Below are 23,128 nucleotides of genomic sequence, written 5' to 3'. Positions count from 1 at the left end.
TTGGATACACTCTGAGCATGTAACAGGGCAACAAATACTTTAACTGGCAATTCTTTGTGATAAGCACTAACAACGGCTGTAACCCTCCTCTTGCACTTCGAAAAATAAGGCAGAAGCTCTTCCCTGTGAGGGTGCTGAGGCGCTGGCACAGGGTGCCCAGAGAAGCTGTGGCTGCCCCATCCCTGGCAGTGTTCAAGGCCAGGTTGGACACAGGGGCTTGGAGCAAGCTGCTCTAGTGGAAGGGGTCCCTGCCCATGGCAGGGCTTGGAGCTGGAGGAGCTTTGAGGTCCCTTCCAACCCAAACCAGGCTGTGATTTCTGACCTGTCACATGTAACACCGTCCCCACGCCAGGCTGCTGTCACTCAGCAGCAACACTGAGGTGGTGGCAGCCGGATGAAGCTTCACGGGTCTGAAGGTGCCACAAGGTCTCCTGAGGCACCAGTGGCGGGAAGGAGGCTGCAGCCATGGTGCAGGTGTGCCCTCCCTCAGCCTGACCCCCATTTGTGCTCGTGGCCACCCACATTTTAATTAGTTTTAGCTCTAAAGCTGTCTCTTTAGAGACAAGGGCCTCCGTGGGGCTTTTTGCGTCACTTTTTACCTCAGACTTCCCGGGCCGGCTCCGATGAGGAGCCGTGCGCGGCCTGACCCTCCTCAGCCGCCGTCGCCGGCAAGGCTCCGCGCTGCGGAATCGAAACTCTACCACCGGCACCAAAGCCAATCCGCTTCCACCTTACTGCGCGGAATCCGCCTCCAGCCGCTTCCCAGAACCAATCGGATGGTGGCTACCGGCGGGGCTTGTCTCGCCATGGCCGCCGCCACCACGAGCTGCCGCCGCGCCGCGCTCCGCGGTTGGGCCCTTGGCGGCGGGGCCGCGGCGCGATGGCGGCGGCCGCTGCTGCCGGAGGGCTGCGTGCTGCGGGTGGCGGCCGGGGCCTGCCGCACCCTCACGGTGGAGGTGGGAGGCAGGTGAGGGGGTCAGGAGGCGGCTCTCGGTACCGGCTCTGGGTCGGCGGGTTCAACAACCGTGAGGAGAAAGTGCCGCCGGCAGTGCTGCTGCGCTGTGGGAACGGGGCAGGGGTAGTTCCGCACGGAGGAGGCAGTGTGCTATGGCTGAGGTGGGGAAAGGGGCTCTGTGGGTGCCCGAGTGGATTTCCCTGTTTGTGCGGGTACAGCGGGTGCGCACTTTTGTTTTGTAGCGGTAACACAGGCTGAGAGAGCTGGGCTGGGCCAGCCTGGAGAAGAGAAGGCTCCTGAAGGGGAAACCTGAGAGCAGCTCCAGTGCCTGCAGGGGCTGCAGGAAACCTGGAGAGGGGCTTGGGACAAGGGCCTGTAGGGACAGGCCAAGGGGAATGGCTTTAACCTGCCCGAGGGGAGACTGAGAGGAGCTCTTAGGCAGAAGCTCTTCCCTGTGAGGGTGCTGAGGCGCTGGCACAGGGTGCCCAGAGAAGCTGTGGCTGCCCCATCCCTGGCAGTGTTCAAGGGCAGGTTGGACACAGGGGCTTGGAGCAAGCTGCTCTAGTGGAAGGTGGCTCTGCCTGTGGCAGGGGTTGGGGCTGGATGAGCTTTAAGGTCCTTTCCAACCCAAACCAGGCTGGGATTCTGTGAAGACCAACCTCCACCTAGAACAAGTGGATGATTCATCTTTGGTATGAGCAAAATATCTTGCCTCTAAGCCATACGTGTGAGTTCAGGTGAGATCCAGTGTAGCTGCAGGTCTTTGCTGCAAGGTGACGAAGTAGGACGTTTGAGCCAAAAGCACTTTTAAGGGGACTTTTGGGCAAAGAGTTCCAATTTCTCTATCTATTGGGGATTTTTGTGTCCAGTATGAAGCGTAGCCTGTATTCTATGCAGCCAGTGCTGTAGATGAACACAGAACTTACTGGAAAGTATGTTTGGATTCACCATGAGTAATAGTTTATTTCTTTCCCACAGAAAGATGGAATTATCTTCTGGAAAACTGGCAAGGTTTGCTGATGGATCTGCTGTTGTTCAGGTAAAAAACAGTCGAAATTTGGGCAACTTCATTATGTCTGCATCTGAACAGTCATTGTTAGAACATCAGAGCCTGTTAAAAAGATAGAGAGCCTCAAGTGGCAATTTAATCCCTCATTAACCAACAGCTGTGTTTTGGAAAGCAAACAATGGTTTGAAGCATGGATTTGTGTGGTTGTTTTTTTGCAAAGAATATTCAGGAGTTTTAGTCTGAATAAGTTTAGGGATTCAGGCATTATTTTGTTTGCAGGTCATTTCATTTTATTTTTTTTTTCTCAATCCAGCTAGGTGACACAGCAGTAATGGTCACAGCAGTCAGTAAAACCAAGCCTTCTGCATCTCAGTTTATGCCATTAGTGGTAAGTACAAACGACAAAATGAGTTTTGTGATCATCAGTGGTAACCTTAGCAGTGGTAATGATTGAGTAGTGGAGTTCAAGATGCTGGGGTAATGGGGAATGCAAAGAGCAGATTACAGACTCTTGACCTTGGAGTAGCAGTCTGATAAAACAACTATGTCTGTTTGTGAGGGATGAGTGTGGATGTTGTCTATGTTGACTTTAGCAAGGCTTTTCACAGGAGCCTTATGAACTTCATAGAACAGTTAGGGTTGGAAAGGACCTTAAGATCATCCAGTTCCAACCTCCCTGCCATGGGCAGGGACACCTCCCACTAAACCATGTCACCCAACATCCAAGTTCAGCTCTTACATTTCAGATGTGTGGAAAACTGGTTGGGTCATGAGGCTCAGGAGGCTGTGATTGTTAAGGGTTAATGACTTATGCTCAGGCTGAATAATAGTTCCTCAGGGATCTGTCCTGGAACATGGCCTGTTTCGTACTTGTAGCAGTGCCCTGGAATCCCTCTGAACTTGGGGTGCAGTAGTGCTCTGCACAGCTCAGACTGCGAAATGACTGGCCGAGCAGTCTATATTCAATGTAGAATGGGAGGGTCCATTTGAGCATCAAGATAGAGCTTGAATAATGTCATCTGAATTCAGAACTGACCCTGTTCTGAGCATTACAGGCCTTTGGCAGTGTCCCTTCTAAACTGAATGAATCTGTGGCTCTGAAATAAGTGATCTGTTGCCTTTAGGAATCCCTGTTTTGTTTTTAAAAGGTTGACTACCGCCAGAAAGCTGCTGCAGCAGGGAGAATTCCTACGAACTATCTAAGGAGAGAGCTTGGTTCCACTGATAAAGAAATTCTTACAAGCAGAGTAATAGGTAGGCTGCAACATTTCATTTACAATTTATTTTAACTATTTTGGAATATTTAAATAATACGGGTGTTTGAAAAGGTGGTGATTTCTAACTGCTGTTTGCAGAGTTGATTTGCAGTAATGTCAGAGGGAAACAAACTTGTGGTTTTTTGTTTATCAGTACTGATTTTCAAAACAATGCTGTGTGCATATGACTTTATATGTAAGCCTGGATCTTGAGAAAGCTTGTTGTCATGTTTGTGGATATTAAGATCTCATCCTAACTGTAGAGATGTTACCTCTGCTGTTGCCCATCTCTGGATGGGTGGAAGAGGCAACCAAGCTAAACTCTGAAATACAGAGGCAGACTTACTGATTGGTATACACTCATTCTCTTCCTCATGATCCTGCTAGAAAAGTTATTTTCATCATGGCTATTTCCATTCATGCATAAGAGAGCTCTTTGGAATTCAACATTTACATATATATATATCAGCATCTTGAGGCAGCAATGAAAACAATTAGGAGAGGGAACGGCCTATAAGGCCCAGGCTGTTACACAGAGTCTTGTATGCTTCAGACTGAAATAAGATTAATGGGAAATCATGGAAACATGCCTTTGTTGCTTTTCTTTGAGGACTGTGTCCCTTAATTGAGGGTACTTCTGACTAACAGGTTGTGTGTACCCTAAAGCATAGACTTTTTCCAATGATTTGTTTGCTCACCCAAATACCTCTTATTTCAGTGTGGCAGAGTAAAATATTAGACTTGATTATATGTCATGCTACATTTCCATCCGAGTTCTCTGCCTTTTTTGTTGGTTTGGGTCTCATTTAAACCATTTGTCAGCTTCTCATGAGGTTATTACAGTACAAACTGAATACTAACTACTGAAACCCAAATACTTCTTAGACATTGACTATTTCTTTTGCAGATCGGTCAATCAGACCACTCTTTCCAGCAGGCTACTTTTATGATACACAGGTAGGTCGTGCTCATTGTCGTTAACTATAGTTACCTTCAGAATGGAAATCTTGGGTATAGCCAGTGAAAATTACATGACCTAGGCAGTGTTTTAAGTAAAGCAGTTTCCATGAGCATCAAGGAAGGGTTTATACTTTGAAAGAGTCTAATAGAGAAATGCTGCTTTTTAGTTTGTTGTTTCCTTGTCTCAAATTATTTTTATTACATACTAGTTTCCAAATTTTGTTGTAGAGGAACAACATTCAAATATCTTCTGTACAACAGACGAAAGAAAAGCTAATACTCTCTATTGTATGATATGATACTATGCATTTACATTAGTGAGTTTTCTGTGAGCTTTCCAGTTTAAATACCTGATCAAATTTTTACTTGCAATATAGATTTGTATAAATCTGTGGAAAATTTTGCTTTATTGTCCTTTATTGACAGCTAATAAAAATGTGTAGGTCAAAATGATTCATTGTCTTTTATCTTATGCCAGATCCTTTGTAATCTTTTAGCAGTAGATGGTGTAAATGACCCTGATGTTCTGGCAATTAATGGAGGTAAGAGGACTGCTAAAAATTGCCTGCTTGTGTGTGATTTAATATGATCCATTATTTCTAATACAGATTTTTATCTCTCCATTCCAGCTTCTGCAGCACTTGCATTATCTGATATCCCATGGAATGGTCCTATTGGTAAGTGACTATTTTGAAGTGATGGATGATTTGAACATAATGGAAGGCTTAAACCACAGTTCATGCTTTCCTTTTTAATAAGACTCTGAATCTGAAGTCCACTATCTTTTGTTTCAAGTATTAAAAATAATTTTGCAATGGGTAGGGTTATTGCAATTCAGAGCATTATTTTTCCTGTGCTACATGTATTTCTGGATGGATTTATAGTCCAGAAATAGTATAATATAGAGACCATTCACTTTAATTTTTCTTCAGAGAAACTTGGTCTTGAAAAACACCATTTTGAAAACAGCTAGATAGGAATACAGCTTTTTTTTCCAGGAACTCAAGCTTAAGAAGAGCTTTATTTCATTGTTGATATTTTGGGGGAAATGATCTAGACCAAAGTAAATATTTAGCTGTGTTTTCCTTTCACCTGCCTGTATTCTAGAAGATGTGCCTAAATGACTTAAACCCCAGCAGACTTACAGCCTTGTGTATAGTGTTACTAAGCATTATATGCCTTACCAGAAGAAATTCAAGAATAGATAATTCTGCCTTACCCATTTGTTCTTGGTGTATAGCTAACATGCTACTATTTAACAATGAACCCTTGGCTTTGAAACTTATACATCTAAACCCAAAAATTACTGTAAAATGGTGTCTTAAAGAACTTCTGTATTATAACAATAATAATCTGGAGTTTCTTTGTAGGTGCAGTAAGAGTAGGACTGGTTGATGGAGAAACTGTTATCAATCCAACTCGAAAACAGTTGTCTTCTAGTACTTTAAATTTAGTTGTTGCTGGAGCTCCACAAAATCAAGTTGGTAAGTAAGTTAATGATTAATAGCTGTTGAGGGCTTGAAAATCAAGTTAGTGTCTCTTTGAAGCTCTCCTCATCTTTGAAACCTGTATTTTTACACAGTATCAGGAGTAAATAAGAGTGGTAGGTTTAACTTTTGGTTAGATAAAGTAAATTCCGTTGTATCTGTCCAGTTCAATGTTAATCTGTATTTCTTCAGTTGAGTTAGATTGCTTTTGAGCAATAAAATAATACTTACTTTTTAACTTTCCATTCACAGTTATGTTGGAAGCAACTGCTGAGAATATATTGCAACAAGACTTCTGTCACGCCATCAAAGTAGGGGTGAAGCAAACCCAGAATATAATCCAGGGAATTCAGCAGCTAGTGAAAGAACGGGGTGTTGTCAAGAGAACTGTTCAGAAGTTGTACGTTGCTCCTGAAGAGATTGTGGAATGTGCAAAGAAGTACGTCCAGACCAAATAATTTGGTCTGAATTCCGTGAAGTGACTCAAAGTGGTTATTTAACCAGGATTTAATTTGCTGAGCTCTGATCAGATAGTTGGGGGGGGTTAACAAAATAGCATGTTTTGAATGTTCAGTACTTGTTATGTTTTTCCATGGAACCTTAGTAACACAGCCTTCAGCTCTCTTTTATACTTAGTGAAAAGAACAGGTTAAAACAACCACCCTGAAAACCCAGTGGAGGTAGTGTAAGTTAGTATGCCCTTCCTGTGGAAGGGTGACAAGAGAAGTTGGGATGTTGTCTGGTGGAAGTGATAACTAATTCCAGAGAGCTGGCAGGAGAGCAGGCAGGAAATGCAGCTGGAGCTAGTAATGTTTATAAATGTCAGCCTGGGGCTTTCCTACTGCTAACAAAGACATACATTTAGTCCTCAAAACCTATTTATGTAAGCGGTTTATAAGCTGTGTTTTCAAAAGTTCTTTCTTTTCTTCCCAAAGTCTTGCTTCCAGCAAGATCTACGCGGTGTTCACGGATTCAGGCCATGATAAAGTAAGTGGTCGATTCAAACATGATACAATTATTAATATCATAATGAAGCTGTAGTAAGATTTAGTTCTTTAATGATAATAAGAACTCTTCTCTGCAGTAGTTATAGTAAATTGTTCTGTAAATTCTTATATATCAGAATATAAGAATATAAGTTTGCTGTATGGAGATGGAGACTCCCTTTTTACAAGGAGTCACATAGAAAGGATTAGAGGTGCAAGTTACTCCTGGGGAGATTCTGGTTGGAGAGAAGAGGAAAATCTTTCACAATGAGAGCATCAGTCATTGGAATAATCTCCCCAGAGAGATGGTGGGTTCCCCAGCACTGGACACGCTTTAAGACTGGGCTGGACAGGGTGCTGGGACATCTTGTCTAGACCATGCTTTTGTCAAGAAAGGTTGGACCAGATGATCCCTGAAGTCCCTTCCAACCCGGTGTTTGTGTGACAATCCTAGTCCTTATTCCCTGAGTTTTACAGAATTTCAGACCCAACAAAAACCCAACAACTTGCATTCTTTTGCTCTGTAGAGTTAACTGGCTGCAAATCATGTGTTCTAGATTTCCAGAGATGAAGCAATTAACAAAATAAGGCTTGAAACAGAAGAACAGCTAAAAGGTAAGATTTTCTGCTTTCTTAATGGTTAGAGAATGCTTACCTGGAGCTGATGCTACTTAGAGCTACAGTGTGCTGGGCTATTTTACTAAAATAGCCCAACTATTTTAGTAAAAGACACATAAAATGCATTTTCCAACTTGAGATGCAATTTCTTTTTTATACCCAGAAAAATTTCCAGAGGCTGAACCTTACGAAATCATCGAATCCTTCAATGTGGTTTCAAAGGATATCTTCCGAAACCTTGTTCTGAATGAATACAGAAGGTAAGGAGGTCAAACTGCTACTGAATAACATTTCTGTTGACTTTCTATGCAAGGCTATAGTTTCGTTGATCTCATAATTTCTGCTTGTTACTTTAGGTGTGATGGGAGGGATTTGACTTCCCTCAGAGATATTAAATGTGAAGTGGACATGTTCAAAATGCTCCATGGATCAGCCTTATTTCAGAGAGGCCAAACACAGGTAATATCTTGAAACATCAGAAACTCTTAATCAATTAAAAGCTGATTTGTGTCTTTCATTGTTTTGGGGGGGAGGTGGTTTGAGAAGAGAGCAAGTCCTAAAGTTGTATCTTTTCACCCCTCTGTGTAGATTTCTATGTTAAAGATATTTGTTGAAACAAAAGCTTTTAATGTAAAACATAATCCTGTTTGCTTTTAGAAAAATGGGTGACTCAGTGAATGGGTCATTGCTGTGCAGAGCAGTGTTGAACTGTGCATCTTTTAAAAGGAACTTCATATGTAACGTGGACTGAATAAGGAGACTGTACCCCAAAAAAATCATATTAGTGAGACTTCTTTTCTCTTCTTTGCTTAAAGTGTCAGATGTTGTTGGAGGGATTAAAGTAAAATTGTATGTGAGATTGGGTCTGCTATATTTTTATAGCTCATTTTCGTAGAAGACTGTCAGCCATTGATCTGATTTACTGCAGGGAACACAGGGAGTGGCAAACAGTGATATACTCCTCAGTGCTGTCCCCACTAAAAATAACACATACTGCCAGTCCATCTGATAAACAGGTTTGCTCTTTTGCATGACATCTGGCCCAGGCTCTTAAATGAAGTAGTGTGCTTTTTAGGGAGCAAACTGTTCCAGGTTTAAGAAGCATTAAATTACTAACTTTTAAATGTGATTGTATAATCTTTGCAGATACTAATAAATTTGTGCAATGAAGGAAGAGGTTTGCAGATGACAGCGTGTTTGTTGCTGAAATCATTCTTTTTGATTCTTCATATACAGTAAAAGTTGGCAATGATGGAAGTGTGTATGAGCAGTTTATTTACCCTTTGTCCTTTTATTTTAGGTTCTCTGTACGGTTACATTTGACTCTATAGAATCAAGTGTAAAATCGGACGTTATCTCAACTGCAGTGAGGTATGCTTCTCTATGGCGTTTTCTCAGTGGTAATAAAAAGAGGGTGAGCGTTTAAGTACAGTTGATAAGTTCCTTGATCTTCGCTATCCATATCCATTAGGACTGAAAATGTGTAAAACTAGACTTTGAAGTGATCTTGGCTATTGCTTTTTAAGGTGGCATTAATTCCATAGATGCACATTTGAAAGTGGGAAGTATGAAAAGTAACAGCATCCAGTCCAGCTGAGACAGAAGGGAAATAGTGAATTACTCTTGAATCTGCAAAACTGTGTCCATATGTCAAGCCTCTTTAAATAAAACAGTTGATGAAAGTTCATTCTCTCTTCATTCCAAGTATTTATCATCACACTTGGAACTTGATAGAGTTTACTCAATCCGTTTCTCACAAGTTTGGCAGTTTTGCTTGATAGGTTGGATGCATGTAGCCCATGAAGTGCTGTTTCAAGTTTGGTTTGAGTGGAAAGCAGGCTAAAATGCAGATAACTGGATGATGGGCTTTCCCCCCCCCCCAGCTGTATCAGTCTATCTAAACATTCTCATTTTGTCTCAAAATGAAGAAGTTCAGAGGGTGAAATGTGTTCTTTGTTAATGGAGTGAGGAAAATTTAACTTGCCATGTAGCAAGTCCTTGTACCATTAACATTTTATTGCTGAGGGCTACCCTGTTGAGAGGGGAAACTCCTTCCCTTTAAAGCTGCAGTTCAGTGATCTCATCCCACCAGTGTGGGAGGTTTACATCTTAACTGAAGCAAAGCTGACGCTCTTTTGGCCTGGAGCTGTTTGTCCCTATTCTGTAACTTTGGTATTCTTGGAAATCAGTTCCTGTGTTTAAATAATGGAGCTTAATTAGCAGTCAGTGGGTTGCTTCATCAATGCCTCTGTATGAAATTGTGTACAAGTCTTGACTTGATGCAGCTTTCTTCATAGATGAGCTTTTTGTCTTTATTGCTGAGTCAGATCTTCTGGTACTTTAGTAACTTTTTTGAGCGCACTTTTTGTTTGAATCAAAAGCTATTTTGTGGTTACAGAGATTCTCAGTTCTTCTGAGTGCTGAAGCTTCTGAGTCCGTACTGCATTGTGTGCAGTTAAGATGCTGATGTTCTGAGAGTTTGATTTTTTTTGTTTGTTATTGCTCCTTCAGACACACCAAAACCAGCATGTAGCACTGACAAGGCCTATTCTCTTCAGAACAGCCAGGAGCACTGTTTTAATGATGATGATGATTAACATATGGGGGTTTTTCTTTGTAGACTGTGCTTTTCAATTTGTTTTCTACATAGAAAAGCTTAGGAAAAATGTGGGTGATCAGCAAATCTATTGATTCATGGTTCTGGATGGGTTTATTTGTAAGCATAACTGCATGTGATCTTACAAGTTGCTTATTGTATTGTATGTTTGATGGCTCTTTTTTGACATGCTCTTGTTTTTAATTCTTAGTGGGATAAAAGATAAAAACTTCATGCTGCATTATGAGGTAAGAGCTTTACTGTGTCCCAGCTTTCGGCATGATTCACAGAAGGGCTTTTAAAGGAGATACTGATCACTTCCAAGGACACAGATTATCTCTAGATTTGCTAAAGCTTCTGAATTAAAGTTCTTACGTGAATTTATATTGCACTTTATGAACAAAACTGTTGGTTTCCTAAAAAAGCACTCGATAATAGGTAAACTGCCATCTGATACAGTCTTTTTAATATCTTAACATTAGGTGAGCTCCTTAAGAATGGGTTATTGCTGAAAACAGGATTAATCTGCTATATTATTTTTAGTCAACTCTTAATATGTTCAGCTGACGTACTACATCAATAGTCCATAAGTCCTTTTGCATCTTGGATCTCTCTCAGCCTTTTGAAGTTGCCCAGAGTATTTCATATAGGCAACAGGCACACCTTGTCCTGTTATCTGTACGACAGAAACAAGCTTTCTGATATGTTGTTTGTCAAGTTTGATTGGAGTAAACTTGTTGTGCTGTTTCTCAACTACTTTGTGACTGCTTTATTTATTGGAAGTAAAACAGAATGCTCCATCCCTGGCAGTGCTCAAGACCAGGTTGGACGAGGCCTTGAGTGATATGGTTTAGTGGAAGGTGTCCATGGCCATGGCAGGGGGGTTGGAACTTGATGATCTTAGGGTCCTTTTCAACCCTAACTATTCTATGATTCACTAATCACTACCTAAAGTGTTCGTGGTTTCAGACTGAGTGACTAATAGAACTCAGTCTGCAGCATGGAAATAGAAGTGTGCTGGTTTGATTTTTTTTTTTTTTTTTTAATGTGTTTTTACCATAAGATTCTCCAAAACTTCAAAGGATCTTTACTAAGTGTATGTTTTAAAATAATCATTGAAAAAAACCTAGCTGATTTTCTCTCTACACATTTTTTACTTTGTAGTTTCCACCTTATGCAACTAATGAGATTGGCAAAGTGAGTGGTATGAACAGAAGAGAACTTGGACATGGTGAGTTCAGACTAGAGCAGTCTCGTGCTCCTAAACTGTAACGTTTTATCTGATTGGTTTTATTTATGGGTGACTTGGTGTTTTTTATAACCAGGTGCACTGGCAGAGAGAGCTTTGAAACCAGTTATCCCTCAGGATTTCCCATTCACAATACGAGTTACTTCTGAAGTCTTGGAGTCAAATGGTATTACGGTTTTCTGACTTTTAACCTAGTGCCAGAGACTAAATTTGGTTCTTCAAAAAGCTCAGGTTTGAGAAGCTTGAGTTGTAGGCATTATAGTTAATACATTTCATTTTTAACATTCTTAATCTTGATAGCTCTGTTACCTGAAGTACTTAAAAAGGATGTATATGGTCATGAGCAATGGACCTTTCTTTCACTTTGTGTAGCAGCACAGTACCAGTATGAAATGTAAACAGGAAATCTGAGTTTAATAGTATTTGGGGGCATTTTTATGCTGTGGAGTGAGGAAAGTAAGTCAGCATATATTGAGCCCCATTCTTCAGTGTTTAATCACAGCTCGTACCCTCACTGCCTGAGAGGTAACTTCTCCTGGCTGTCTGTATTTGTTCTTTCCCATCTCCAGTCTGGGAGAGAGCTCTCTCCATGTCACGTCCCTGCAGATGCCCCTGTGTGTGTGGCAAGAAGTTCCCTGAGGAACTTCTCACTAGCAGTGCAGTGAGATGAGGTGGCTGGGAGAAGGGATCAGTGGAGAGAGGGGGTCCCATTTGCAGCTTGCAAGCCCACAAATTCTTTACCTAGAGTATTATTAGTGATGCCTGTTGAGCTTTTTTGGTGTTGGTACCATGAAAGATTCAAACTGTATTACCCATTTCTTGTTAAAATACTTCTCCCACAGAGACCTTCTAATTGCAGTTATTGATGGTAGTATAAGTGCTGCTGCACAGGATTTTCTGGAACAATTTAAGTTTCAAGCTGTCATTGAAGGATATCCCTGGCAAGTTTTGGTTCAGGTACTTCTGACCAGTGTTTAATACTTTCTTTTTCTTTGTATTCTAACTCCTTAGGGTCCTCTTCAATGGCTTCTGCATGTGGTGGAAGTTTGGCGCTAATGGATGCAGGTACAAAAAACAACACTTAATAGGATAAACTACATATGATAGAATCATAGAATAGTTAGGGTTGGAAAGGACCTTAAGATCATCCAGTTCCAACCCCCCTGCCACGGGCAGGGACACCTCACACTAAAGCATGCCACCCAAGGCTCTGTCCACCCTGGCCTTGAACACTGCCAGGGATGGAGCATTCAGAACTTTCCTGGGCAACCCTTTCCAGTGCCTCACCACCCTCACAATAAAGAATTTCCTCCTTATATCCAATCTAAACTTCCCCTGTTTAAGTTTGAACCCGTTACCCCTTGTCCTGTCACTACAGTCCCTAATGAAGAGTCCCTCTCCAGCATCCCTATAGGCCCCCCTCAGATACTGGAAGATGCTATGAGGTCTCCATGCAGCTTCTCTTCTCCAAGGCGGAACAGCCCCAGCCTTCTCAGCCCATCTTCATACAGGAGGTGCTCCAGCCCCTGATCATCCTCGTGGCTTCTTCTGGACTCGTTCCAACAGTTCCATGTCCTTTTTATGTTGAGGACACCAGAACTGCACACAATGCTCCAAGTGAGGTCTTATGAGAGCAGAGCAGAGGGGCAGGATCACCTCCTTTGACCTGCTGGTCACGATAATGTGTTACAGGATCTGGAAATGACCAAAGGTTATAAAAATGTCTTTTTATTTACCACTATTAGGAGTTCCAGTATCAAATGCAGTTGCAGGTGTAGCCATAGGGCTCATTACCAAATGCAGTCCGGAAAATGGAGATATTGAGGACTATCGTTTGTTGACAGACATCCTGGTGAGTGTCCTAGCACTGCAGTGGTTATTGCTGCTTATTTCTCTAAATGCTCTCTATGGCCTTTTGTGTAGTGTTTTACCCAGTCAGGCCTGGAACATGCACTACTGGAAATACCAAATAGTTTCATCTTCTCTTTTTTGTCTCCCAAATTCCTTCCCTATTTCAAAAAGTCTCGCTGAAATGTCTGGTCATGTGTCTCAGTTTTTTGTAATTACTCAATTGTTTCTTTTAAACCCTCACAAGCTCTCTTTCCAATCAATTTTGTCTTTTCTCTGTATTAATAATTCTTGAATAACTTACTGAAAGCCACAGTATATTGAATGGACATACGGAAAATTGCTAAAGGGGGAAGAATGAATGTTATCACACTGCTGCTGCTGCACACTGGCATCCACTGATAGTGCAAAATCAGCTGTGGACCAGTTATTCAGAGCTAGTCCACAAAGCTCTTAATTTATGATGAGAGAAAGAAGCAGTGTTAATCCTGGGCAGCAAAATAAGGCTGAAGAAAACCATGCAAGTCTTGGAAACAATTCCAAGTCTGCAGAACTGCTTGGTGGCTTATTGAAACACAGGATGTACTTTTAGTATAGTGAGACTTGGCACTGGGATTAAGTTACTCCAATTTGTTTTCTTTCTGTCTATGCTGGTAGGGAATTGAAGATTACTATGGCGATATGGATTTCAAGATGGCAGGGACTAATAAAGGAATAACTGCCTTACAGGTATTGTAACATCAAATCTTCCCAAAATGAAACTGTGCCAAGGTATCTAAACCTTTTCTTGCATACTGATGTCACTTAACCCTTTTCCTATTAGGTTGATCTAAAACTGCCAGGAATACCAATAAAAATTGTAATGGAAGCTATTCAGCAAGCTACAGGTAGGTCCATATTTGTATTTGCACCCATTTCATCATATAATATGATAAATTATACTAAATTCTAAGTTTTATGAAACTAAATAATTTTTTTTTTTTTCTGTTCTTGTTGTGGAGAAGCTTCTGTCTTCAGAAAGAACTGGTCTGGTTTGGGTGTTGCCTGTCATACTTCAATACAGGCACTTCATACCAAATAAAGAGCTTTTTGTGTCACAGGAGAGCGTTCAGTCGCCAAAACTCCAGGCCCTTTCCACCGCTGTTAAGTTGCATGTTATTGTACACGGTCCCAGTGACAGTGTCCACTGCTCCTGGGGTTCCTGTTACTAAACCAGAACAAACTGGTATGGTTCTAATGGTCACCAGTTGGGTACAAGTATTTTGTTTGGAGAAGTTGCAGTAAAATCAGTGGCATAGCAAACTAATGTGCAAAAGAGGAGCATCAGGGTAATACATTGTGAAATATTTGCATGCAGTAGTTTGTGTGTGACTGATACAGCATTACTGAGCCACCTCAGTTGATAACATATTTGTCATACAGTATTGAAACAAATGTGGTAAGTTGGGGGAAAAAGGCTTGCTCTTTGCTGTGCAATACATCAGTAAAAAGGGCTGATAAATAAACTCCAGGCTAACTTTAAAGTAACTTTACACCAATTTTTAAATGTCTTTTGAGCAGTGGGTTCTTAGAGCTGAAGTAAAACCTTGTGTTCATGGTTAAGATCTAGCAGTTCGATTCCTTATGAGTAACACAGGTAGTGAAGGCTGAGATGCAGGTTTGTGCACGGAAACTCTGGATTGCTTTTGGTTGGTGAAAGTTGGGAAGGGGAGGAAGCATCTGAAATGGATTTGGACTGACACGCAAGCACCTTATTGCGTGGCTTCTAAGTCTAACAGAGTACTGGTACAAAAAGAACAGCAAACTCTTTCTCATTTACCATAAATTCAGCTATATTTACTATTGAAGTTTACTGCTGTCTGTATTCTGACCCTTATTAAAATGTAAGAACTCCTAATTCCTATTCAGTGGTGGTTTACTTGAAGCAGCTCAGCTAAAGTTCCAGGCCAGTGTATCACAACTGATCAAAAGTACAGCTTATCAGCACTCTGCTTCATCTGAATAATACCCTGAAACAGAACTGTATGTGTGTTCTAGGCTGCATAGAATCATTGAGTGTGCTCAAGGGATGGAGTTTATATGCTCAGAGCAGAAGGTTGTACTGCAGCGAACATGCACTGCCTGAAATGTGTTAGGTGTAACCATGCTACGTTCTCAAGTTAGGCAGGAGGCAGGTTTCTATGTATGGATGTTTATCTACTTTATAACAAAACCTACATTTATTTTCATACATTCATTTTCATCTTACACAAAACTCTTTACTTTGTCCTTCCTCCTCCTCTCTCCCTCAACCCCACAGCTGCAAAGAGGGAGATCTTGCAAATTATGAACCAAACACTGGCGAAACCCAGACCTAATAGGAAAGAAAGTGGACCCGTTGTAGGTAATGCTCATTGTATGTTGATATGAACTCACCTATTTTATAATTACCTTTTAGCAATAAGCTGCTGCTTAAACCAGTTGGTTTTTAATGAATGTCTGTTCACTGTTGAGGTGAATTTGGGAGGGTTTTACTGCCACTGTGGGAGCAGTAAACTGCTGTATACCAGAAAACAGAATTAAACCGAAGTTATATGGAACAATCAGAGTGGGTAAAGGTGTCAGTATTGGTACGGCTTAAGGTAATTTACACTCATCAAAGTGTTTCTGTTCCATGTTTTCACTTCAGGTCTACAGTGTAATTACATCAATGTTCAGCCAGTACAGCAGCTCTAGAAGATTAAAACCTAAATGAACATGACATAGTTTGTGACAGCTTACAAGATGATTATATTAAGCATTTCAAAAGTACTTCTACATTTTCTTTCAGAAACTATCCATGTTCCACTATCAAAAAGATTAAGATTTGTTGGTCCTGGGGGCTATAATCTGAAAAAGCTTCAAGCACAGACTGGTAAGACATTCTTGCTTCCTCTGATACTATCCTAATGTGCTATTAGCTTCTCTATATGAATATTGCTAGTGTGGAGCTTTTGGTTAGTGCATCTTAGTAGCATAGGTATTATTAGCACGGCTATTGCTGAATTTTAATGCCATCTTTATGCCCTTTTAGAAACTGTAAGTAGCTGAACTTAAACTTCCCAGATTTTTCTATAGGCCATCTCCATGAAACTGGCATTTGTGCTTCAGCAATGACCTAGTAAGTAGACAGGAGGAAATACCAAGAGAAAAGGGCAGTTTTAATTTGTGCTTTATGCTGCAGGCTGCAAAACACTGTCTTTTCAGACTTGTATGATTAGGTGTTCCAATGCTCGGTACAAAGTGAGTCTGTGCTGTGTATTGGGTAATAGATGCATGTGTTTTGAAGTGCTGATGTGGCTGAGGTGAGGTGAGCTTCACCTTACTTACTTGTGTAGATTCTCTCTGTAAAAGTGCTTGCAGTTTGTCTCACAGCAGGAATTCCCAGTGTGGTGCATGTGTCATGGTGCTTTTCAGGGCTTAGGGAAGATGCAGTTGAAGGGTTGCTTAGGGGCAGTTTTGCAGATCATGGAATCATAGAATAGTTAGGGTTGGAAAGGACCTTAAGATCATCCAGTTCCAGCCCCCCTGCCATGGGCAGGGACACCTCACACTAAACCATCTCATCCAAGGCTTCGTCCAACCTGGCCTTGAAAAAGATAGTGTTGAATGCAAGGTATAAAGCTAAGCAAGTGTGATCATGAATATGCTGAAGTGTCTGTGCAGCTGCTCTGCCTATGTACTAAAGCCTTTTTGCTCTTGAGATCTTAATGAGTCTGTGCAAAATCATTTTGCTCTATTCAAGTCTTTACTGAATATAACTTCTGCTTGCTGAAGCAGTAGCACTGTTCACCTAAAACCTCTTATTCCATCCTCTTTCGAAGGTGTAACTGTAAGTCAGCTGGATGAAGAGACATATTCTGTGTTTGCCCCCACCCCTATTGCCATGCATGAAGCAAGAGAGTTTATCCGTGACATCTGCAAAGATGATGTAAGGGAGAATTCTGTTGTTGGCTCTTTCAGTTTGCATTTGGTGAACATGTATCTGACTGGTTTCTCTTTTCCCCCTACAGCAAGAAGTGAATTTGGAGTTCGGTGCAGTTTATACAGCCACGATAACTGAAATAAGGTATGAAACCTGCTCTGGAGTTAAAGTAGAAATCAGTTTATGTGGCTGTATTCCTGGTACCTAAATATGATGTAAAATGATTGCCAAACCTGTATCAGTGACACCTGCATCATTCCTGATATTTTCTTAGCTGAAAATACTCTGTTTCTTAGTATGTCTATTTATTTTTGCTGCTTGTCTAGTTATTGGGATGTTTGTATAATAAAACCTAAGGCTTTTTTGTCTTTGTATCTGATGTGGTAGGAATTTGCTTTTCACTTCTCAATCCAATAGGTCTTGCAAAAACTTCATGTACTTTTGGGTGGTAGTTACTGAAATACACAGTCCTGAAATAACTGATTTCCATGCACTCCCAACTGAGGAAAAATGAGAGGACATGTTATGGTTGAGATAAGATTTTTTTTTAAAGGGAGGAATAAAATCTTGTTTATGACAAGTTTTCTAATGCTTGCCTTGGGGTCAATATGCAGAGTAAAATACATAGACCTGTATCAGTGCTGTTTTCTGTTGCAGGGACTCTGGAGTGATGGTAAAACTGTATCCAAACATGACACCAGTGTTACTGCATAACTCACAACTCGATCAGAGAAAGGTAATGCCTGCTTAGCAAGGACAAACTGGACGCTTAGATTTGGTTTTCATCAGTTCTCACTAAACAGTCTGCTTTAGCTGTAACACATGTGCTATTGTGGAGACTGTTTTCATGTTAAAAGCTGTGTTAAATGAGCAGCACCTTTTTGGTTAACCTCTGCTGTACTTAGAGCTGCAAACAGCCTAACTATATGTCTACTATGGTTTTATTCTTTGTGCTTTCATGCACATCACCGGGTTCTTTAGATCTGCAGTCCCTTTACTATGTAACACTTAGAAACCTGCCGTTCATAAGGTAGCGTTGAGTTGCTGTGATTGTCTGAAGTGTAGCATGAAGAATCCCTAAAAGAAAGAACTTTTACAGCTAACACAATCAGTCACACTGAAATAACCTCTTCCCAAACTCACTGTGTTCTAGATTAAACATCCAAGTGCCCTGGGATTAGAAGTTGGACAAGAAATTCAGGTAAATATTTCTCTAACTTTAAAATGCAACCAAACTGTTGTTGCTATTGTAGAATTTGAGTGAATTGTTTGTTTTTTTTTTTTTGTTCTGGTGTGTATAAAGAAAGTATTTTCCCTGTTACATTTCCTTTCTCTGCTGGTTAAAGGTCTGATCATTTCAAGTTAGATTTATTGAGTGTCCAGCTCTTGCTATTAGGGTACCACATGAATTCAGCAGCAATATAGGCTAAATGTGCCTGTTGTTTATAACTTTGCTAGCATCATATTGAAAAAACAGACCAAAACACCACCTTTCAAGGAAAATTCTGTCTCCAGCTCTCCAAGTTGATCAGTCTGAAAGTGGTTCGTTTTCCCCACAGGTTAAATACTTTGGACGTGACCCAACTGATGGCAGAATGAGGCTCTCACGTAAGATTCTGCAGGCACCAGCCACAACAGTGCTTAAAACCCTGAGTGACAAAAACAGCATTGTCCTGGGAGGCACCGTTCCACAGTCATCAACTTCATCCCAGTGACAGGTAAGGCCATAGGAACAGCTTCAGGTGACTCAGTACAGTGCTTTCTTTACAGCTGTTGTGAAGAATTGTATCAGTCTTGGTTTTCTACAGTACAGTTACCCTTCAGTGGTGTGCAAGTACTGCTTGCCACTTATGTTGCAGCATGTTGTAAGTTATCCATGGCTTTATCACACACTTTCGTGTGCTGCAGAGGTAAAGAGCTTGATATTTAAAACTGGTTCAAGTGCCTTGACAGTTTAAGGCATTCTACACAGCCTACTTCCTCCAATACAAACTCATTTGTTCATCTGCAACATCCATGGGAGCATTCCCTCTTCTCTTCCTTGCCATCCTTTTTTTTAAAGGTGGGGGGTAAAGAAGGGAGGTGAAGAGAAGAAAAAAGAAGATGCTTGTTTTGAAAGTTTTGAGTCACTTAGTGGAGACTTTCTCAGGCAATCTCAGTTGATGGAATGCCCAAGGCTCTTCCCTAGAACTAGTTTTCCAGCATGTATTTGACTGTTAATAGAGTTATCATAGAATCCCAGCCTGGTTTGGGCTGGAAAGGACCTTAAAGCTCCTCCAGCGGCAACCCCTGCCACAGGCAGGGACCCCTTCCTCTAGAGCAGCTTGCTCCAAGCCCCTGTGTCCAACCTGGCCTTGAGCACTGCCAGGAATGAGGCAGCCACAGCTTCTCTGGGCACCCTGTGCCAGCACCTCAGCACCCTCACAGGGAAGAGCTTCTGCCTTATCTCCAACTTGAACTTCCTCTGGTTTAGTTTAAGCCCATAAAAAGAGTTCTACCTTTCCCCTCGCTGTTGTCTACATTGGTTTTCATTGGGAATCTACTATAACACAAAGGTGTCTGATCATAAAACCAAGACCGGTTACGCAGTGAGACTGGCACACAGGAGTGCAATGCACCAGTGGTAACTTGAGGCCATCTGTGGCAATCTTTAGGAATGATTCACAGCCCTGGAAGAAATTAAAATGAATGAATGAATGAATGATTTGAAGGAATGTGTGAATGCTGTGCCCTGATGCGAGCAGTTGGTTACTGGGGATTTTCTGTCTCTTTCAGGAAGCAAGCTGGGATAGTTGATGGAAACCCAAGCGACCTTTGCTACAATCTGTAGATGTCTGCACAAGGATCTGCAGCTGGATGGTAGTGAATCATACGTTAAAACAGACACTATTTATGCTTCAAGGTGATGTGGAACCTCAGAGTCTTCAAATTGATTAAAAACCCTTTTAAAATAAACCCAGAACCAAGCGATGCTTTTCTCACGTGTAACGAGGGTGAGGTGAGGCTCTTAAGAGCGTGGAATTGTGTAGGCTGAAGAGCAGTTTACATTGCAGTGCTTAATGTTGTTCTCACTGTCCTCTCAAAACTGTAAAGATGAGAAGCAAGTATTCCTGGGAAAAGGAATTATCCTGTTACTTGGTTGAGACACACGCTTGAGCCGAGTTTTACTGGCTTGTCAGGGTGCAAGACTGAAGTGTTGAGCAAAACACAGAGACTTAAAGTGATGCCTTTAACATGATCGACACTGTTTCACACGAATACATCGATAACTGTGATAGGGTTCAGATTGCTAAAGTGTCCGAGCAGAAGGGGGACAAAATGAAGGACCTGGCTGAAACATCATTATTATCTGGGTTCATTAAGAATTCATTGGAAAATACATCATTAAAACATTAAAAATGATTGGTTTGGAATAAGCAACTGATGGGATAAATCTTCCCCCTAAAACACCCTCACTAAGGGTGTCAGAATCCCTTTACTGATTATATTCCATCAGTGGAATATGGCCTCTGGAATCATTGGCCTCTTGTAGCCTTCAGACCATTCAGCAGGGGCTCACAGAGCCACTCGGTTTTCTCCTGTGAGGTACAGGTTTGCAAATGAAAGAGGGGAGACCCTTCTGCTGTTCACCAGTTTGTACTTGAGCCAATACCAACTTCCCACCTGATGGCAGGTGGGCTCTGAGCCTCCTGAAAGGAAAACCAAAGCACTGGAGAAGGAGAAATGTGAATGTACAGGAACAATTGCTCATTCTTTTTCTATTCTAAGTTACAATATTAAAGAAGAAAGAACCGACTGTGCCACTCCTGTACTCGTGTCTTTCATCATATGAGATGGGAAAGGTTTTCCTTAGCAGTCTTTTCCTCTTTGAGGACTGTGTTCTCAAGGAAGCTCTGGCTGCCCCATCCCTGGCAGTGTTCAAGGCCAGGTTGGACACAGGGGCTTGGAGCAAGCTGCTCTAGTGGAAGGGGTCCCTGCCCGTGGCAGAGGTTGGCGCTGGAGGAGCTTTAAGGTCCCTTCCAACACAAACCAGGCTGGGGTCCTGTTTCTTAGTAAGAATTCCAGTGTCCTTGCTTTACTATGACTTAGTTGATTGAGACTGTGTTCATTACTTATCCTGGACTGTGTTAATGATATTATGTAGGCAAATGCTGGTGTCCCTGAGGAGAAGCAGAGATGTTTCCACTTCTCATAACTGTTCTCAGAAGCTGACCTCCCAAATCCAAGTGGTTTTCCAAGGTTTGATTGCTTTTATTGTAAAATCATTTCTGTGGGGCTCCATTTGTAGAACAGATGGATGCTCCAGTTACTAAAATATTACATAAAATACTAACTTTGGAAGCCTTTTTTTTAGCTAGCACATTACCAGTAGGATGCTTGCATGTGAATCCATGAAAATCAATGACTTAGGAGCCAAAAGAATCCCATTCTTTCCTGGAAAGGCGTTTCCTACCTGCAGCAACAGGAGCACTGTTTGTGTGGTAGGTGGTGGTCTCAGTAAATCAGCTATTGCAGTGCTTGGTCGACTTTGTTTCATGAATGATAAAGTAGGAGAAAGACTCCTGTGTTCCTGTGGCAGGACCTGTGCAGTCAGCCTGGTTTGGGAGCTGTCTGGGAGGAGCACACCCAGCTTACCTTCACCTGAGCAGCTCCAATGGAGCCAAGGCTGAGTGTGCTGGTGTGAGCTCTCCTGGAGGGAAGGCAGGCTGGCTGCACCCAGGCAGTAGCAGCAGGTTGGGCTGTGGCAGGAGGTACTTGGCTCTCTGGTGCCATCAGCTGTGATCAGAGAGCAGGTAGGTCGATAGTGCTTGAAAGAGAGCTCAGCCTCACTGCAGTCCTTGTGTTTTCATGTTGAAATGGTGATTTTTGTCTGCTGCCCGAGGTAGCTTCTGTAATGACCTGTCTTAAATGGAGCCATTGAAAGGAATTGCTTTGGAAAGCGAAGCTGGGCAGCTGCAGCATTCCACCAGGTCAGGAATGCCTTTATTTGACAAAGCTGAAGTATTCACACAGGCACAGAGGATCAGGAGCTGGGGTGGCTTTAAACACCAGCAATAAATATTATGAGTACTGTAGTAAAAGCATTAAGAGCTGGCCTAATTGTACTTCTGGGATTACGTGCCAGAGGGAGCGATACAGTCTCTTCATTCCACTCCAAGAAATTGGACATGGTTTAGGAATGAGTTGTCTGTCTTGCTTCTGAAAACAACAGAAATCAGAGCTCCCTGCTGCTCTGTGTTGTGACAATGAGGATTTCCTCATTGTCTGCAGCCTCTCCTACCAAAACCCACTGTTTTGCTGAAGCCCCCCCCCAGATCTGACTTGCTTTTTATTAGCAGAGATGACAAGCTCATGCTGCAGTTTCGAACATGCCAGGCTGCAGAGGCCTGGATGCAGTTCAGTGCAAAAAGGAGCCCTGTATCCGAGGGTGTGCAGTCTGGGTGTGTTCTGGGATGGTGGTTTTCCAGAGGTCATTGATGTCATGCCTGGAGAGAGCACGGATTTATTTCAAGCAGAAGGAATAGTTTTTATGCCAGTTCTTGGCTTGTGTATCTCCTGTTCACCATGATAGGTAAGAATGTGCTTCAGAACATGCTGCTGTGGTTTCTTGCTGTTCTGTGTCCCTGGAGAAGTACTGCATCTCATCTGCAATAGGAGAGGTCACGCTTAGCTTTACACACTTGGTGTGAAGAGCTAAAGAGCACTTGTAGAAGCCTTGCAGAGTGGGACGAGCATTTGCAGCAGCAGACACCCTGAAGCAGCAAGGTGCCGTGGCCATTGGGTTTTGTCTTTATTCTTGTGGATTTTGTGTTGGTTTCACTGAGGTCCAGTGGGTATAAACCTTGAGAAGATCAGGCCATGTAAGCCTGGATGAGATGAGGCCTTACACATAGCAGGGAAGGCTTATGTGGAACCCAACTGTAACCTGTTTAATGTGACTCCCAAGCCATGGGTGGTGAAACCATCAGTGTAACGTGGCCTTTTGTCCAGTTACTGACTTACCCTACCGTCTGTTTCTACACAGTTTCTCTGCAGCGGAAGAGATGTGTATGTGATGGGGCTTGGAGGTGTATTCCAGTTGCCACTGTCTGCAGGGAAAGCTCATGAGTGTGTCTCTTCAGTGGCTGTCACACTCAGTGTGCTGAATGGCAGTAACCCTTGAGAGAGGCCTGTTACAATGGATGCCAGAGCAAAAGCTGTCTGTAACAGAGGGAACTTCC

The 23,128-nt window shown here is 42.1% G+C and overlaps 1 protein-coding gene across 1 annotated transcript; it reads left to right on the top strand.

The window, feature by feature from the left end:
- Positions 1-595: 595 nt before the first annotated feature.
- PNPT1 (polyribonucleotide nucleotidyltransferase 1) lies at positions 596-19,862 on the top strand. Its single transcript, XM_062609332.1, has 29 exons — positions 596-967; positions 1,934-1,994; positions 2,278-2,352; positions 3,113-3,218; positions 4,128-4,177; positions 4,659-4,722; positions 4,810-4,857; positions 5,551-5,664; positions 5,920-6,106; positions 6,603-6,654; positions 7,211-7,268; positions 7,435-7,531; positions 7,628-7,730; positions 8,572-8,642; positions 10,079-10,115; positions 11,032-11,098; positions 11,193-11,282; positions 12,128-12,181; positions 12,862-12,968; positions 13,622-13,693; positions 13,788-13,851; positions 15,264-15,347; positions 15,774-15,857; positions 16,807-16,913; positions 16,996-17,051; positions 17,565-17,643; positions 18,061-18,108; positions 18,467-18,625; positions 19,683-19,862. Exons 1-28 carry the CDS (start codon positions 624-626, stop codon positions 18,620-18,622), a joined length of 2,535 nt encoding a protein of 844 aa, XP_062465316.1. The 5' UTR covers positions 596-623; the 3' UTR covers positions 18,623-18,625; positions 19,683-19,862.
- The last annotated feature ends 3,266 nt before the right edge of the window (positions 19,863-23,128 follow it).

Source organism: Pezoporus occidentalis, unplaced genomic scaffold, assembly GCF_034315485.1.
Source record: "Pezoporus occidentalis ecotype Australia unplaced genomic scaffold, CSIRO_AGI_Poc_V1 ctg10, whole genome shotgun sequence".
Classification (NCBI taxonomy): domain Eukaryota; kingdom Metazoa; phylum Chordata; class Aves; order Psittaciformes; family Psittacidae; genus Pezoporus; species Pezoporus occidentalis.
Note: the sequence above shows the minus strand (reverse complement) of the source record. Positions and strands in the feature narration are given on the sequence as shown.